At 37.0% G+C, this 17,799-nt stretch overlaps 1 protein-coding gene across 1 annotated transcript; it reads right to left on the bottom strand.

Moving 5' to 3' along the window:
- Positions 1 to 1,914: 1,914 nt before the first annotated feature.
- LOC131941160 (transforming growth factor-beta-induced protein ig-h3-like) lies at positions 1,915 to 14,147 on the bottom strand. Its single transcript, XM_059300170.1, has 8 exons — positions 14,076 to 14,147; positions 13,529 to 13,616; positions 8,987 to 9,082; positions 7,685 to 7,905; positions 5,031 to 5,217; positions 3,883 to 3,984; positions 3,350 to 3,469; positions 1,915 to 2,582 (listed from the first exon to the last, which is right to left on the bottom strand). The coding sequence occupies exons 2-8, from the start codon at positions 13,605 to 13,607 to the stop codon at positions 2,440 to 2,442; spliced, it is 948 nt and encodes a 315-aa protein (XP_059156153.1). The 5' UTR covers positions 13,608 to 13,616; positions 14,076 to 14,147; the 3' UTR covers positions 1,915 to 2,439.
- Positions 14,148 to 17,799: the final 3,652 nt, after the last annotated feature.

Raw genomic sequence — 17,799 nt, 5'->3', positions numbered from 1 at the left:
TATTTCTACGACAGATATTGCAATGAAAAGTACCTACTCGATCGTAGCAGGGTTATGGTAGTGAACAGACCCCCCGGAAAAGACGTCGAATTGTCGTACACTTGTTTAATTACAGTGCAAAAAGTTAAAAAAGACAGACAACTGTGCATTGTTTTCGGAACGTCTAAACCGGAAGTCGGAAATCAAAAGTGGAACTTTTCAGTATCGACAACATATTCGCTGAGTCCCCAATACATCATTTATCGCCTGAACTCTTCGGAGTGGGGCCTAAACGAAAGGTACAGGCTATGGTGTGATAAAAACAAGACGGAATCTCTACATCTCATTTTTGTACGTAAAAACAACAGCGCAAGATCAGAAACCCCCGGAAATTTTAATTTCGTTGTTTATGACATCAAAGATGGAGCGTAATAAGCAAGTTTGTTAAGGGAAAATTGTGAATGTTAGTAAGTCGGTCAATTTATTAATGTATTATATGTTGATTTTTTTTTTAGTTTACTCATTCCTAATTGTAATACAAATCTAAAATAAACGAAATGAGTAGGCCTGTTACATTAGCCAACTATGCATTCGTACACATTTTGAATACACATAGTGTTTGTAATGAGTGTGTATACCAATATGTATTTGACATGGCCTGATACACCATAAGGGCGTTATATTCGATATTGAGATATTGTATTGGGGTGCTTAAAGAATTATACCAGGATATTAACTCGATAGAAATTGCGTTTTAGTTCGGTTTATTATGGTTTTCAGGTATAGATTGGTATTTTTAAATATAGTTCTAGTTTATTTATATCACGGCAAGTGCTTATTTCGGTCAACAGCGATCTATGTTAAGTTTCTATTTATATGCATAAATATTGTTTAGGATTTTTAAAAAGAAATTGGGCTAGTTTTATATAATTATATATTTCGTGTATAGTGTCGCGTCATATAATTTTTCAACGCATTACATCTAAATTAATGTTAAGCCTATGATTAAGTTTAATACAGAATATTTTGGGTTAGGGATCAGTGCAATCAATATTGAGAAATAAAACTGAATTAAAGAGATAAGCATCTTTTGTAACACACACGTTAAGATGATATAAGTATAGTATTTTTTCCCGTCTAAAGCCAATCTGTGAATATATGCGCGTTATTATTTTTTTCGTCTTCCATTGTTGAAAATAAGCACTACCCATATTACGCTACCTACACCAATTCAAGTATAACTTACCGACAGACCGACCAACACCCCACTCGACAGACCGACCGACGAACAAATAAACGAAGGTTTTATAAGCAGTTATCAATTTGCAATTTTATTAAAATATACAAATGTATAAACCAATTTGCTTTTAAACGATCTTATCTTCCTATTCCTTTGTCTGAGGTCGACACCCAGGTTTGAAATCAACCACCCGTGTCCAACATTTTACCACCGTTTTCTAGTTCTTATTCTTCTTGTCTCCCTTTTCTGTTCTTAATAAATAGTGTAAATTTTAAATTAGATTTCAATAACTTATTTAATATTTGTTAATTCGATGGACGAATTCGACACTCTTGTCTTGTAGTTATTCTTGTTATCGTATATTTAATTATTCTTTTATTAAATGTTAAAGAAAAATTATATTTGAATGCCTTGAAAATAAGATAACTGAAAAAAAATAGTTTATTTAATAACTGTGTTGGTCGCTAGAATGTGCCAGAAATTTCTTGCTAAACAATGTTTATATCAAAGAAAGTTTGTTTATTTTATAGTTTTATGTGAATTTCAAAGCTTATAATAATGGTAATTAATAATTAATAATTATAATAAAGAATGTTCATGTATTTGTTTTTTGTTCTTAGATTGTGTGCTTAGTGTTTAATGAAGTCGACGCCACAAATTAAAAGTATATACAGTTCTCCAACAATTGATTGGTAACATGATACCTTGGTCTTTAATACTTCACTTTTCTCAAAAATTCAACAAAAATATGTACTATTGGCTAGTGTAAACAACACATTAAACAAATATGGTTACTTTGATTTTGAGCAGGCACAGAAATTTAATAAACATGTGCATTGTTGCCTGATATAACAAAGCAATAAACAAAGATGGCTACATTGATTTCGGACAGCACCAGAAATTTATAAACGTGTATATTGTTGCCTGATATAAAAAAAAGCATTAAACAAACATGGCTTCATGGATTTCAGACAGCCCTAGAAATTTAATAAACGTGTATATTGTTGCCTGATATAAAAAAGCATTAAACAAACATGGCTACATGGATTTCGGACAGCCCCTAGAAATTTAATAAACATGTGTATTGTTGCCGATATAACAAAACATTAAACAAACATGGCTACACTGATTTTGGGCAGAAATTTAAAAAGCATTGTTGCTGATATAATAAAACATTAAACAAAGATGGCTACATTGATTTTGAACAGCACCCACAAAATTTAACCGACAACGATTCCTTGATCTTGGAGAGCTACCAAGACGCGAGGTGGGACCAAGACGCTGTCGATGATGTGCACGACGCCATCGGTGGTGATGATGTCTTTCTCTACAATCTTGGCGTGGTTCACGTTCAGTGCTCCGGCTGCGGTGATGATTGTAACATGTTCAATATGATTATAGATCAGAAACTAAACGAGATTTTAAATATACCTGCAATCGTTTGGTTGTTTAGGTATAAATGTATCTCTATGTTTTTATTAACTGTTTCTTTATAGCTTTAATTTACAGCCGTTTCATCGTGCTTTTACTTATAATTGTACCATTTGGGTTTATCGTATAACTGTCTCTTTATGATTTTATATAGAGCAGTATATTTCTCAATTTACATATACCTGTGTCATATTGAATTTAGGGGAATTTCGTATTAGATAGCGTGTGGTTGAGGTATGTTTATAAAGTATCATGTGGTTTGGTGTAATATCGTGTCGAGTAGCGTGTGGTTTTGGTAAGTCCGTGTGGTTTAGCGTGTGGTTTGGTGTAATGCCGTGTGGTGTAGCCTGTGGTTTTGGTAATGCCGTGTAGTGTAGCCTATAGTTGTTGTAATGCCGTGTGGCGTAGCCTGTGGTTTTGGTAATGCCGGGTAGTTTAGTGTGGTTGGTGTAATGCCGTGTAGTTTAGCATGTGGTTTTGGTAATGCCGTGTGGTGTAGCATGTGGTTTTGGTAATGCCGTGTGGTGTAGCCTATGGTTGTAATGCCGTGTGGCGTAGCGTGTAGTTGTTGTAATGCCGTTTGGTGTAGCCTATAGTTGTTGTAATGCCGTGTGGCGTAGTGTGTGGTTTTGGTAATGCCGGGTAGTTTAGTGTGGTTGTGTACTAACGTGTGGTGTAAAGTGTGAATGACCTACTGACCTGAATCCTGCAGTATCATCAGGCCGTCGTGGTGGTTGTCCCCAGAGGTCAGACTGATGCTGTGGGTCATCCCAATACTAAACAAGGTCATGGCGTTAACGACGTGGAACTTTAACGTCTCTGGGGGTTAAAATACCACAATGTTACGACAATTTATGTTCGTGAAACGCTAAATATTAACGTTTATCTCGGTTAAAAATACATAACTTTAAGTACAAAGAACTAATTTTTCTAATCGCGACCTTCTGCATGCAAAGTCAAACCTTTAATACAAAGACCGTCGGATTGAATTGTTTTTTTTTTAAAATGAAAGCATTTACACATTTGACAGCGTAATGCAGTAGCTTAGTGCTGCTGTTTTAACTGTTTTAAAGTATATATTTATATTTCAGTAGTATAAAAATCCTTTACGTTGAAATAATTTGATTTCTCTTTCTCTATAAATAATTCGTCGCGTTTATATTGATTAGAATGTATATCAATAAGAGATCACACAAATTTTAAGGTAGATAAAAAAATGATTGAATTATTACCTGCCATGTTAGCATGGTGACTGTTGAGGAATGTCGTTATATCTGAACTCAGTTTAGCGAAGGCTGCGTTGTTGGGGATAAACACTGTGACGTCCTTATCGTCTGCAAAAAAAGATTCAAATGTGGTTGGCGCAGAGGAAGTAATATATGAACCATATATGACTGATGTAAAAGAACAAAGGATAACACCTTAAAAATACATGTACAAATGTATAATATGTATTATTAATACTGGAAAGGTCTTTTCTTTGTAATGTCTCGTGTTTTTTACATCTTTAATAAGATAGCCTCCAAGTGCCTTCCAATGCAAGAAGCATAGAAATGTGCATTGTATATAAGTTTTAAAATAAGTCAAACTTTACTTTCAACACATACATTGAGTCGTTTTTATCTATTTTAATCTCTATTTCCTTCTTTTCCTATTTTTCCTTTCTCTACATGTTTCTTATTACTTTTGTCTCATTTCTGTTTATCTTTTTATCTTAATTTTAGCGAGGTTAAACAGAAAGCCCCCACCCCCGATCGTCGCATTGAATCCACACTATGTAAGAAGTCACTCATTGAGCTTCAATCTATTGATAATAAAAAGCTCGGAACACTTTCTGTTTTCCTTAAGACATTTACTCTACCCGTTTTTCTGTTTTCCCATATATATATATATATATATATATATATATATATATATATATATATATATATATATATATATATATATATATATTATATGCATTGCTCTCTGAATCCTTCACTGGTCCTTCTCTTATGCATTACCACATCCACATCTCCCACCAACCCCCCTCCCCTTCCATTCCCTCCTCTGCAAAACGACTCGCTAATAAATTGTATCTCCCTTTCTCCGACTCCCCATCCACACCTCTCCCACCCACACCTCTCACATCCCCACTTCTCCCACCCCCACCTCTCCCACTCACACCCCTCTCCCACACCCACTTCTCCCACCCCCACCTCTACACACCAACTCACTAGTGAAGAAGTTGAGCAGATTAGCGTTGACCACCCCACCTCTCCCACCCCCACCTCTCCCACCTCACCCCATCTCTCCCACCCTATCTCTCCCAGCCCCACTTCTCCCACCCCCCCCACTCTCATCCCACCTCTCCCACCCCCACCTCTACACACCAACTCACTAGTGAAGAAGTTGAGCAGATTAGCGTTGACCACCCACTGGGAGAAGGTGCTGATGTCTGGCCTGCTGAGACTGAGTTGCATGATGCTCTGGGTGGGTGGGGTCAGGACACCGTCCAGCCCGTGGGCCAGCCCGTGGAGGATGGGGATGTTCTTGATGGTGATGTTGACACCATCAGCTGCCACGGTCTGTAAACACACGTCATCAAATCACATGACACATTGATAAAAAAAATTCATAAAAAACGTTTTAATAACAAGCTTTTATGTAATGATGCACTAAAAAGTAGAAAATAAATTATAGACTACTATTTAAATAACTATAAAGAAAAGCGTGGGTCACTTTAGTATCTATTGGATACCTTTACTAATGTTAAAGAAGACACCCACGCTTTTCTTTATAGTTATTTAAATAGTAGTCTATAATTTATTTTCTACTTTTTAGTGCATCATTACATAAAAGCTTGTTATTAAAACGTTTTTTATGAATTTTTTTTTCAGTACTTTACATGTTTTATTTACAATAGAGTTACATGACTAAAAACCATTGCTCGCCTACTGAACATCACGTTCAGTAGGCGCGCAATGGTTTTTGAACGCAGCCATTACGTGGTCGTGATGGCGCAGCTATTGATGACGCGTGTGGTGTGGTTGGCTAGACATGCCTACTAATTCGGTCCAAATTTTAATTAATTCATAAAAAATCAATTAGGCATCCAATTAAGTCAAATTTAGTTTCAGATTGCATTGTCTTCATGTCTTGACCCACGTGCCAACTGTGAATCGTGTCGGTCAAGTAGAACTGTCCGAATTTTCACTCCTGCGTTTCCGTCTAGACAGACTGTCGACAGACTGACGACAGAGGAAGTGAGTTAAATAAAAGCTTGTAAAAATACAAAACCATCACGCATGCACAAGTAAACTATAATACATGATAAACACACATGCATCATGAACATTTTGTGTGCACAATGGTGTATTGCATTCCCTAAATACACTTAGGTAAATCACATGATAAATATATACCTTCTTATATACAGATAACATTACCTATGCACATGTAAATCACATCCTTGCAAGGAACTTGTAACATACGCTATTTTTGGTATTTATTGTTTTTGAATGTACACGGTATATTAGTCTTGCCACAAGATGTATCGTGAATGTTATGTTGATGAAAGTGATATAAGATGGGTGAATAAGAGAAGACTCTGTTATAATGAGTGTAATAAAGAGTCATGAATGTATGAACGAGAGTTTTATTCTATGGAATTATTTTCAATAAAACGTACTCACCCTAGAATTAAACGTATCGCTAATCACATGCTAGAAGTATTTAAGGTTTGTCTACCATCCGCTACTAGTATTAAAATTTTTGCTAGTCACACGCTACAAATATTTAACTTTTTGCTAACCAGCCGCTACTAGTATTAAAAATATTCTAGTCAGACGATGTAAACGTTTGTCTATCCAGCCACAACTAGTATTTAACTTACAGCTAGTCAGACGCTACAAACGTGTGCCTAGCCAGCCACTACACACGTGTGTCTAGCCAGCAGCTACTCACGTATGTCTAGCCAGTAGCTACTAGTATTAAAATATTGCTAGTCAGACGCTACTGACGGTTTGTCTAGTCAGCCGCTATTCACGTGTCTAGCCAGCCGCTAGTCACGTGTGTCTAGCCAGCCTCTACTCACGTGTGTCTAGCCAGCCGCTACTCACGTGTGTCTAGCCAGCCGCTATTCAAGTGTGTCTAGCCAGCCGCTACTCACGTGTGTCTAGCCAGCCGCTATTCACGTGTGTTAAGCCAGCCGCTACTCACGTGTGTTAAGCCAGCCGCTACAAACGTGTGTCTAGCCAGCCGCTACAAACGTGTGTCTAGCCAGCCGCTACTCACGTGTGTCTAGCCAGCCGCTACTCACGTGTGTCTAGCCAGCCGCTACCCACGTGTGTCTAGCCAGCCGCTACCCACGTGTGTCTAGCCAGCCGCTACTCACGTGTGTCTAGCCAGCCGCTACTCACGTGTGTCTAGCCAGCCGCTACTCACGCGTGTCTAGCCAGCCGCTACTCACGTGTGTCTAGCCAGACTCTACAAACGTGTGTCTAGCCAGACGCTACTCACGTGTGTCTAGCCAGCCGCTACTCACGCGTGTCTAGCCAGCCGCTACTCACGTGTGTCTAGCCAGCCGCTACTCACGTGTGTCTAGTCAGCCGCTACAAACGTGTGTCTAGCCAGACGCTACTCACGTGTGTCTAGCCAGCCGCTACGCACGCGTGTCTAGCCAGCCGCTACTCACGCGTGTCTAGCCAGCCGCTACTCACGTGTGTCTAGCCGGACTCTACAAACGTGTGTCTAGCCAGCCGCTACTCACGCGTGTCTAGCCAGCCGCTACTCACGCGTGTCTAGCCAGCCGCTACTCACGTGTGTCTAGCCAGCCGCTACTCACGTGTGTCTAGCCAGACTCTACAAACGTGTGTCTAGCCAGCCGCTACAAGTATTAAAACTATCACTATTCAGACGCTACAAAGTGTCTAGCCAGCCGCTACTCACGTGTGTTTAGCCAGCCGCTACTCACGTGTGTCTAGCCAGCATCTACTAGTATTAAAACTATCACTATTCAGACGCTACAAACGTGTCTAGCCAGACGCTACTCACGTGCAAAATGTTGTAGGTGTTGATCCTGATAGGGTAGTGGTTGGATGACCTCAGCACATCGTCCTGCTGGGTGCCGTGGATGCGGTAGTTGGTGGTCAGAACGACATGGAACCCCACGATCTCAGCCAGCCTGGTCTGGTTGTTCTTTATTTTATCGAAGTCATCGGCGGACAGCCGGGCAAAGGCGTCGTCCGTCGGGGCGAATATCGTGAAATGTGCGGCTGTTGTTGGAGAGATACGATTGTGGTGGTTTAAACTTATTTGATGTCAATTATGCGGATGTAGTATATGTTTCAGTGAGATGGCGTTGTATTAAGGTAGTGCGAGCTAATACATACCACTAAGAACAATCTAGGTTTGGAGTTTTTTGAAGTAAGAGCTTTGTGGTTTTTATAAGACAAAGTTTAAAAAAAAACAGATAAACTCTACTTCAACTGGTATATGAGCAGTCATATCAAATGTATTTATATTTTAGGGCACATTTTATCAATATAACATTTATTTCTTCAAATGTTAACTTTTGCGTAGCATGTTACAAAGACACGTGGTAAGGTAGAGCGCTTGACTGCTAACCCTAAAGTCTCGATTTCGAATTTGGGTTCAAGTCCGTAGAACGTCCCTTAGTCCATCCAGCTCTGATGGGCACTTGACTTACATAAGTGAAATTAAAGGCGGCTGGGCATAGTGTTGACCATACTGTCTCTTCTTATGCCTGTGTCACAGGTGAACTCTACTTCACTTTACATGGACCTTCAGGTTCCAAAATGGAACTTTTAATTATAGCATCTTATGAGAGTCTTGTTATATCGATGGTTATGTCTAAGATATTGAGGGGCTAGGTATTAGTTGATATGGATGGGAATCGTGATATGAATTTTAAAAGTTTGTCGTCACAACATCCCAAACATGAAATTGCAAATGTTTCTCGTTATCTTGGCTGCGTGAAATATAACGTCGCTATGCTAAATTATTAAAAAGTGGAGCGTTAGTAGTTGGGGGTTGAGAAATACATATTTAATTTCTTAGAATTAAATTAATGAACTTTTCTTAGATTTATGATCATTATTCTTATAATTATATTGATTCGGGTTAGAATAATTTATTATTGATTAACGTTGAAATAATTTTAGGAAATTTAGGAAACAAGATGCCCTGTTAGGGAAATAGTGAATGCCTTTTTCTATGAAGGTGTTTATGATACAAGAATAATGACGCTCTTTCGGAAATGTATTATGTTTATAAAAACATGATTGAGTTCTAATGAACCTGACTGTGAAAACTGTACAACATATCGAGACTTACATGCGTTGATCCTGGGTAGTAAACCAGAGGAGTTGAGCAGGTCTAGAAACACGGTGAAGTGACCGTTGGCCGCTAGGGCAGACACTACATCCGGAACTGAAACAGACAAGGGTGTATTGTATCATCTGCAATCAATAACTTTACACATTTTTGTCAGTGTTCTTAAAACATCGGCGTCAAAATGCGGGGGGGGGGGGTGCTTTCCTTACCGGGTGACACGATTAAGTTGTATGACATCATAACGAGAAATAACAAAATTAATTGTTACAATTTTTATCCCGTTTAGATAATAAAGGATATGGGGATAGGGTGACACCAAACTTAAAATGCAATTACAACACCGGATGACACCCGGCCTACTAACGCCACTGCTCTTACAAATAGTTTGGGCACTGGTGACGTAGATGCAAACGGCAATCAAAAGTGAGGTGAAGGGGTGAAGCTGCCAGTTAAATATATATTTAAATATATATTTGAATACACGTAGTATATAAGTATGACGAAGTATAATCGAGAGTCATACATTATAGATGGGTACAAGCAGGAAAGACATAAAACAACATTCGCCTCCAACGCTGAGAAGTTTAGAAACTTCGATTAAACGAATCAATAATCTTTACGTTATATGTAATACTAGATCTATAGCCAAAATATTAATTTCACAGTTTTAAGATGCCTTGGCAACATATTTTCTTCTTTTACCTTAAGATTCTGGCGAGGGCTCTAAAAGACAAAATGGTATGACAGACCATCCTTAAACGGTTCATCGAGCTAGTACTAAGCGATTCAGGGGTTAAGAATTTTGTCATAACCAGCTATTTGGAAGAGAGCGGTACGGTGTAATAAGGGATGTAGACTTAGTGTGATGTAATTTTTGTTTGTAATTTTCCACATGATGAAAATAAAATGGATTTAGAGCTAAGGTAGTTTTAAAAACGGAAGGTTTTATTTTATTATGACTTGTAAGTCACGTTTTCTCTGACTTTGAATTAGAAATCTGTCCTGGTGTATAGAGTTTTGTAATGACAGGGTGTTCAAAGTGTTCTTGTTTGGTAAGTTTGGATGAATCGTTTAGATTTGGGAGTAACGGCGGAAGGCTGTTGCTGATATGGTTCAGTAGGTATAAAGTATCGAGGTGTTAAAGAGACATTTTTTTTCAGCTGTTTTGTAGTTGAAGGTCTAGTGGAATCTGATTGGTAATAGAGAAAAGAGAAATGCAGGTGATGAAGTATCGTAGTTCTGGAGTTCAAGAGTATTGATTTGGTATTAAGGTATCGCATTATATTGACTGTTGAAGTGTAGTAGTAGGTCCAGTGAAATCGTTGTTGATTGGGAGTACCGTTTGTAGAGCTTGGTGAAGTTAAACGATTTGGTGTCGTAGATCTGGAGCATCGAGTCTAGTTATGTTTAGGTGTCGAAGCTTGTGTTGTGAATGTAGTAGAGTATATCGAGTAGTCAAGTTTATCGTAAGTTAGATGATGCCAATCAGTGTTTCTTTCAGACTTTTTCTCCGAGGGGGGGGGAGGGGGGGTAGACTTTCTTCGAGGATGAGGGCGGACACTGTTAAAAGTATATATTTTCTATATAAATTTCATTTCGTTCGGGGGGGGGGGGGGCGGGGCGGTATACTTTATGCCTAGAAGAAACTCTGATTTCAATTCATTACGTAACATACTAAAAAGAAAGTAAGCGTTCTCTAGTTGAAAAATATTTAGTTTTTTTACAAGCTTTTATTTAACTCACTTCCTCTGTCGTCAGTCGTCAGTCTGTCTAGACGGAAACGCAGGAGTGAAAATTCGGAAACTTCTACTTGACCGATACGATTCACACTTGGCACGTGGGTCAAGACATGAAGACAATGCAATGATGCAATCTGAAACTAAATTTGACTTAATTGGATGCCTAATTAATTTTTTATGAATTAATTAAAATTTGGACCGAATTAGTAGGCATGTCTAGCCAACCACACCACACGCGTCATCACCTTCAATAGCTGCGCCATCACGTAATGGCTGCGTTCAAAAACCATTGCGCGCCTACTGAACGTGATGTTCAGTAGGCGCGCAATGGTTTTTAGTCCTGTAACTCTATTGTAAATAAAACATGTAAAGTACTGAAAAAAAAATTCATAAAAAACGTTTTAATAACAAGCTTTTATGTAATGATGCACTAAAAAGTAGAAAATAAATTATAGACTACTATTTAAATAACTATAAAGAAAAGCGTGGGTGTCTTCCTTAACATTAGTAAAGGTATCCAATAGCTACTAAAGTGACCCACGCTTTTCTTTATAGTTATTTAAATAGTAGTCTATAATTTATTTTCTACTTTTTAGTGCATCATTACATAAAAGCTTGTTATTAAAACGTTTTTTATGAATTTTTTTTAGGAATCTTTTTTACCACTCTTAAAGTATTAATATATAATATTGAGTAGGATGGAATTTATAACTAAAGGTAAACTTTTTTTTTTCAAATTATATTTTTTTTTTATATGTAATCAATAATTCTTGCAATGTCTAAAACAGTCACAAGTATTTGATGTTTTGAAAGACGTCCCTTTGTTAAAGGGATCCAAAAACTTTATAGAGAGAAATTATGGAAGTATATTTCTAAATAAATGTCATCAAAATTGACTTAATTAAAGTATGTTATAATATAGCTATCATTTTTAGACTTTCAAACAAAACCTAAAGTTAAGTATTCAATAAGTAAACTATATTGTTTTCACAAGGTTGCATAGCTAATATAAAACTTTAATTATAACTATTACCTAATGAAATTTAGAGCGTTTTATTGTGTTTTTCACACATGACTTAGCTACACATGGTTTATTTCGCTATTCTGGTGAAAATTATTTCCCTTGAATACAATTTTGTTATTTGGATTTTCAAATGGGAGATAATTCGTTGCTTAACTTTCCATTCATTTCAAATTCCTGCAACTTAGGTTAACCGCTTACATTTAAATACAACTTTAAGTTATTGCTTGCTATTGTAAAAATTATATAGAGCTGAATTTCTAAACAAAATTATGTGGTAGGTTTTTTTTTTGGAAGTTGAAAAACAAATACATCAATAGCCGTTGTAGATTGCAATACTCAATGTTTGTAGACATACAGTCTAAGTTGTAAACTAAACATCTAATTATTGGCTTTTCATATATAGACTTAGCAACAATTTCAATAGAATGTGATTACGCTTGCAAACTGGAATTGAAGGAATTAGTACAAGCTTTTGCGACGAGAGAGGCAAGTAAAATTTGATTTTGATGTCTACTTATAACTTGTAGGCAATTGATAATAAATTAATGTCACTTGTATTTAATTGTTTTCTTATACATCTGTTTCAGTAATTAATTTGTGTGAAAGGAGGCGTTTTAATTAGTTCTGCCTAGGGCGCTAAATAACCTGGCGCCGGCACTGATTGTGTAATATAATACATCTGGTCGGGCAACTTCAAGGTTTAGTTTTACAATTAACTCAACAAAATTGTGTAAGAGCTACAATTAATTGTGTAATATATTACATCTATTCGGAGCAACTTCAAGGTTTAGTTTTACAAGTTACTTAATTAACACAATTATGTGTAATATATTAAATCTGGTCGGGCAACTTCAAGGTTTAGTTTTACAAGTAACTCAACAAAATTGTATTAGTGCTCAAATGATTGTGTATTATATTACATTTAGTCGGGACAACTTCAAGGTTTAGTTTTACAATTAACTCAACAAAATTGTGTAAGAGCTACAAATGATTGTGTAATATATTACATCTAGTCGGGGCAACTTCAAGGTTTATTTTTACAAGTTACTTAAATAATACAATTATGTAAGTGCTACAAATAAATGTGTAATATATTACATCTAGTCGGGGCAAAAAGTAAGTGCTACAAATAATTGTGTAATATATTACATCTAGTCGGGGCAAAAAGTAAGTGCTACAAATAATTGTGTAATATATTACATCTAGTCGGGGCAACTTCAAGGTTTATTTTTACAAGTTACTTAAATAATACAATTATGTAAGTGCTACAAATAATTGTGTAATATATTACATCTAGTCGGGGCAAAAAGTAAGTGCTACAAATAATTGTGTAATATATTACATCTAGTCGGGGCAAAAAGTAAGTGCTACAAATAATTGTGTAATATATTACATCTAGTCGGGGCAACTTCAAGGTTTATTTTTACAAGTTACTTAAATAATACAATTATGTAAGTGCTACAAATAATTGTGTAATATATTACATCTAGTCGGGGCAAAAAGTAAGTGCTACAAATAATTGTGTAATATATTACATCTAGTCGGGGCAAAAAGTAAGTGCTACAAATAATTGTGTAATATATTACATCTAGTCGGGGCAAAAAGTAAGTGCTACAAATAATTGTGTAATATATTACATCTAGTCGGGGCAACTTCAATGTTTATTTTTACAAGTTACTTAAATAATACTATTATGTAAGAACTACAAATAATTGTGTAATATATTACATCTAGTCGGGGCAAAAAGTAAGTGCTACAAATAATTGTGTAATATATTACATCTAGTCGGGGCAACTGTCTGAGAGTGAACCAGTCCAGGTATGATGACCAACACGATGGCGAAGGTAAACGGTGCCATATTCGTTACCTGTTCAAATAAAACAATAACATGTAAGTAGGATTTCAATAAAACTAGACGTTGGACATATTTTATTATTTTTTAACAATACATTGATGACTGATTAACTAAAAAGCATGTGTTGATATGTGAAAACATACGATACAAGTTTTCGTAAAGAATGTAGTATCTCATTTTTTTTTAATTCTTACATATTTAATTTGGCCCTTAAAAAATTGTTATTTAAAATTGAGAATATGATTGTTATATATACCGAAAACAAAAATACCTTGTTAAAACGAAACTTGATTTTTATTAATAAAATAAACAATACTTTAATTAAATTAAAATATAAAATGAAACGTGTATATAATAGAAAATATATTTAATATGTAAGTACTATATTGTAATTCATTACAATAGCAATTATTTTGTTGGGTTTTTTAAAATTGTTTAGTACACACAATGCAAACCATATACAGTACTTACCAAAGAGATAAGAAACAGCCGATTCAGACGAAGATTCCTAACTCCTGTCTGTCTTATGCTACATGTAAAGCAACAGGTGTCCTGATCTAGGGCTTAGATAAGCTCGCAAAAAAATGTTAAAATAGATCGTCTATGTCGCAATGCACTCAGTCACCTACTTACAGCGAGACCCAATGATAGTAGTTTCCAACACAGTTTTTATTTGTGGTATTTTCACTCTATGTTAATATCACCAGATGTAGTTAGATCAAAGGTAATCAAATGGCAGATGAAGTAGCGATCCCCTGTTCCTGTGACTGACCTCGGCGTATAAAATGGAGAGTGTGGTCAGCTCTATGCCCATCCTTACTTTCCCAATCATTAGTCAGGTACTCACCAGAGCTGAGTGGACTCAGGATTATCAAGCCTGCTATCTGATCGACTTTCGGTTTAGCGATCGCATACTCTGCCATCCAACCAAGCCGCGCCTAGGCTTACAACCCACAATTTCAAACGTTGCCATAGATACAGGTTGTTTGTAAACTCGGTCAGAGCAAAGCACTACAGACTGCACATGAGATATTTTACATTTTCCGAAGGTTAGTTCACGATTTCACTCGCAGCTTACAATGTGTTGCCTCCGCCCTGCTGATTATATGCCCTGTTGAGTATTTGTCCAGCTGATTATATGCCCTGTTGAGTATATGCCCTGCTGAGTATATGCCCTGCTGAGTATATGCCTTGCTAAGTATATGCCCTGCTGAATATATACCCTGCTAAGTATATGCCCTGTTGAGTATATGCCCAGCTGATTTTATGCCATGTTGAGAATATGCACTGCTAAGCATATGCACTGTGTAGTATATGCCCTGCTAAGTATATGCCCTGCTGAGTATAGACCCTGTTGAGTATATGCTCCGCTGAGTTGTCCTGAAACCAAGTTTTACTAATTAAAGTTGCGTAATTTTTTTTTTTAATTTCCCCTTAGCTGGTCAAAGGTGGTTAATACAAACCTTCCATAAAATAAAGTTATAAGTGGTGTGGGTAATACATACGCCACTGTAATCTACCGACTACATAATTAAACATGTAATTTACAGCAACAGTTTGCCTTGCATTCTTGCTCGCTTTACAATTCTCATCATCTGCTTGTGAGGGTTGATACTGTTACAATCTTCACGAGAGTTATATTCTTTCTGAAATATACCCTTTATTTTGTTCATAATAATTTATGCCTCATACAAATGGTCTAATTTAATGCCTTGTGGAAAATTCAACAGGAGGGGGTGAGGGAGGAATCTATATATATAAAGCAAAGTGGTCAGGTGCCCGATAGGGCACTTCCCGGCGCCGCAGGCGCGTCAAATTTGGCACGATGGTGCCTTGGGGCGATAGAACACGAGGGCCTGTGACGGTTTGCCGAAAAGTCTACGGACAGGGGGTCAAAACTGACCTCGACTGACCGGCGCCTTATATGGGCTATATTACGAAAAAAAAATTCCTCCGACGACCCCCCTTGATATTTTGTGAGGTGGTAGAAGAACGCCTTGGGGTGTCACAAAAAACTCGGCATATCTGGGAAAACTTCGTAAAGGGGTCAAAACTGACCAGTTGTATTTCCCTATATAATCTTTGTATTTTATGGGAAAAACAGAGGGTCATTTCAACGCAGACTTTAGGGTACTTAAACTCAGTATATCATGCTAATTTTTTGCATACTCTTAGGTAAATGGCTTGACCTTTAGGGAAAACTGTCGGTTTGACTCAAAGCCCTCGACGAGGGCTAAAAAGTGACCGCGAGTGAAATTCTCTTTATATGAGCTATATTACGAAAAAAAATTTCCTCCGACGACCCCCCTTGAAATTTTGTGAGGTGGTAGCAGAACACCGTGGGGTGTCACAAAAAACTCGGCATATCTGGGAAAAATCGGAAAGTGGGTCAAAACTGACCAGTCGTATTTCCCTATATAATCTTTGTATTTTATGGGAAAAACAGAGGGTCATTTCAAAACGGATTTTAGGGCACTTACCCTCTTTACATCTGGCTAAGTTTTAGCATGCTTATAGGTAAATGGCTTGGCCAAACGGCTGACCTGTCGGTTACACTCAAAGCCCTCGACGAGGGCTAAAAAGTGACCGCGAGTGAAATTCTCTTTATATGAGCTCTATTACGAAAAAAAATTTCCTCCGACGACCCCCCCTTGAAATTTTGTGAGGTGGTAGGAGAATGCCTTGGGGTGTCACAAAAAACTCGGCATATCTGGGAAAACTTCGTAAAGGGGTCAAAACTGACCAGTCGTATTTCCCTATATAATCTTTGTATTTTATGGGAAAAACAGAGGGTCATTTCAACGCAGACTTTAGGGTACTTAAACTCAGTATATCTGGCTAAGTTTTTGCATACTCTTAGGTAAATGGCTTGACCTTTAGGGAAAATTGTCGGTTTGACTCAAAGCCCTCGTCGAGGGCTAAAAAGTGACCGCGAGTGAAATTCTCTTTATATGAGCTCTATTACGAAAAAAAAAATCCTCCGACGACCCCACTTGATATTTTGTGAGGTGGTAGGAGAACACCGTGGGGTGTCACAAAAAACTCGGCATATCTGGGAAAAATCGGAAAGTGGGTCAAAACTGACCAGTCGTATTTCCCTATATAATCTTTGTATTTTACGGGAAAAACAGAGGGTCATTTCAAAACGGATTTTAGGGCACTTACCCTCTTTACATCTGGCTAAGTTTTAGCATGCTTATAGGTAAATGGCTTGGCCAAACGGCTGACCTGTCGGTTACACTCAAAGCCCTCGACGAGGGCTAAAAAGCGACCGCGAGTGAAATTCTCTTTATATGAGCTCTATTACGAAAAAAAATTTCCTCCGACGACCCCCCTTGAAATTTTGTGAGGTGGTAGGAGAACGCCTTGGGGTGTCATAAAAAACTCGCCATGTCCGGGAAAAATCGGGAAATGGGTCAAAACTGACCAGTCGTATTTCCCTATATAATCTTTGTATTTTATGGCAAAAACAGGGAAATTTTAACACAATTTTTAGGTTACTTAACGTCTGTACATCATGCTAAGTTTTTGCATACACTACTATAGATGACTAGGCCGTATGGAAAAACCGTTGGTCAGACTCAAAGCCCTCGACGAGGGCTAAAAGATGATCGTGAGTGAAATTCTCCTTATATGAGATATATATATATATATATATATTTAAAAAATTGACGAACGATCCCCTTAATATTATATGACGTCGTAGACCGACCCTGGAGGGTAACAAAAAAACTTTATTCCCGTCGGAAACAGCCATTATAGTCGTTAAGTATGTTCATATACCGTAATTTCTTATATAAGCATTGCAACTGTTTGTAAAAAAAAAAGTAAACAGACATACGTCATACGTTCAGTTTTCAAGGGAGGTAACGTTTTTAAAATTATTATTTTTCAAATAATTGTATACTATTTTAACCAGAAACAGAAAATGACGAAGTATAGAATTTGTTTTAGTACAGATTTAAGTTGTTAATTCAGTTACGTATCCTAATTAAATAAATTTATTAATTTCAAAAGGCAATGTAATATAAACTATGAGATATACTGTTCATTGAACCTTTGTAGTTCTAATTCCATTTTAGTTATAGATTGCGTACTTTCCGATATTTCTCTGCGATTGGAATTTTAATGACAAACAAAAACATATTTTCTAAAGTTAGCATTACTGATCACCTTATGTTTATGTTCGAATAGA

The sequence above is a fragment of the Physella acuta genome, unplaced genomic scaffold (assembly GCF_028476545.2).
Source record: "Physella acuta isolate Inbredline_101_S28 unplaced genomic scaffold, ASM2847654v3 ptg000350l, whole genome shotgun sequence".
Classification (NCBI taxonomy): Eukaryota; Metazoa; Mollusca; class Gastropoda; family Physidae; genus Physella; species Physella acuta.
Note: the sequence above shows the minus strand (reverse complement) of the source record. Positions and strands in the feature narration are given on the sequence as shown.

Excerpts from the sequence above, each read along its gene's own strand:
- LOC131941160 (XM_059300170.1), bottom strand. The coding sequence starts at position 13,607 with ATGGCACCGTTTACCTTCGCCATCGTGTTGGTCATCATACCTGGACTG. Across the intron at positions 3,470-3,882 it reads TCACCATGCTAACATGGCAG|AGACGTTAAAGTTCCACGTC; the intron begins GTAATAATTCAA and ends TTTAACCCCCAG. Across the intron at positions 2,583-3,349 it reads GATGATACTGCAGGATTCAG|CCGGAGCACTGAACGTGAAC; the intron begins GTCAGTAGGTCA and ends TCATCACCGCAG.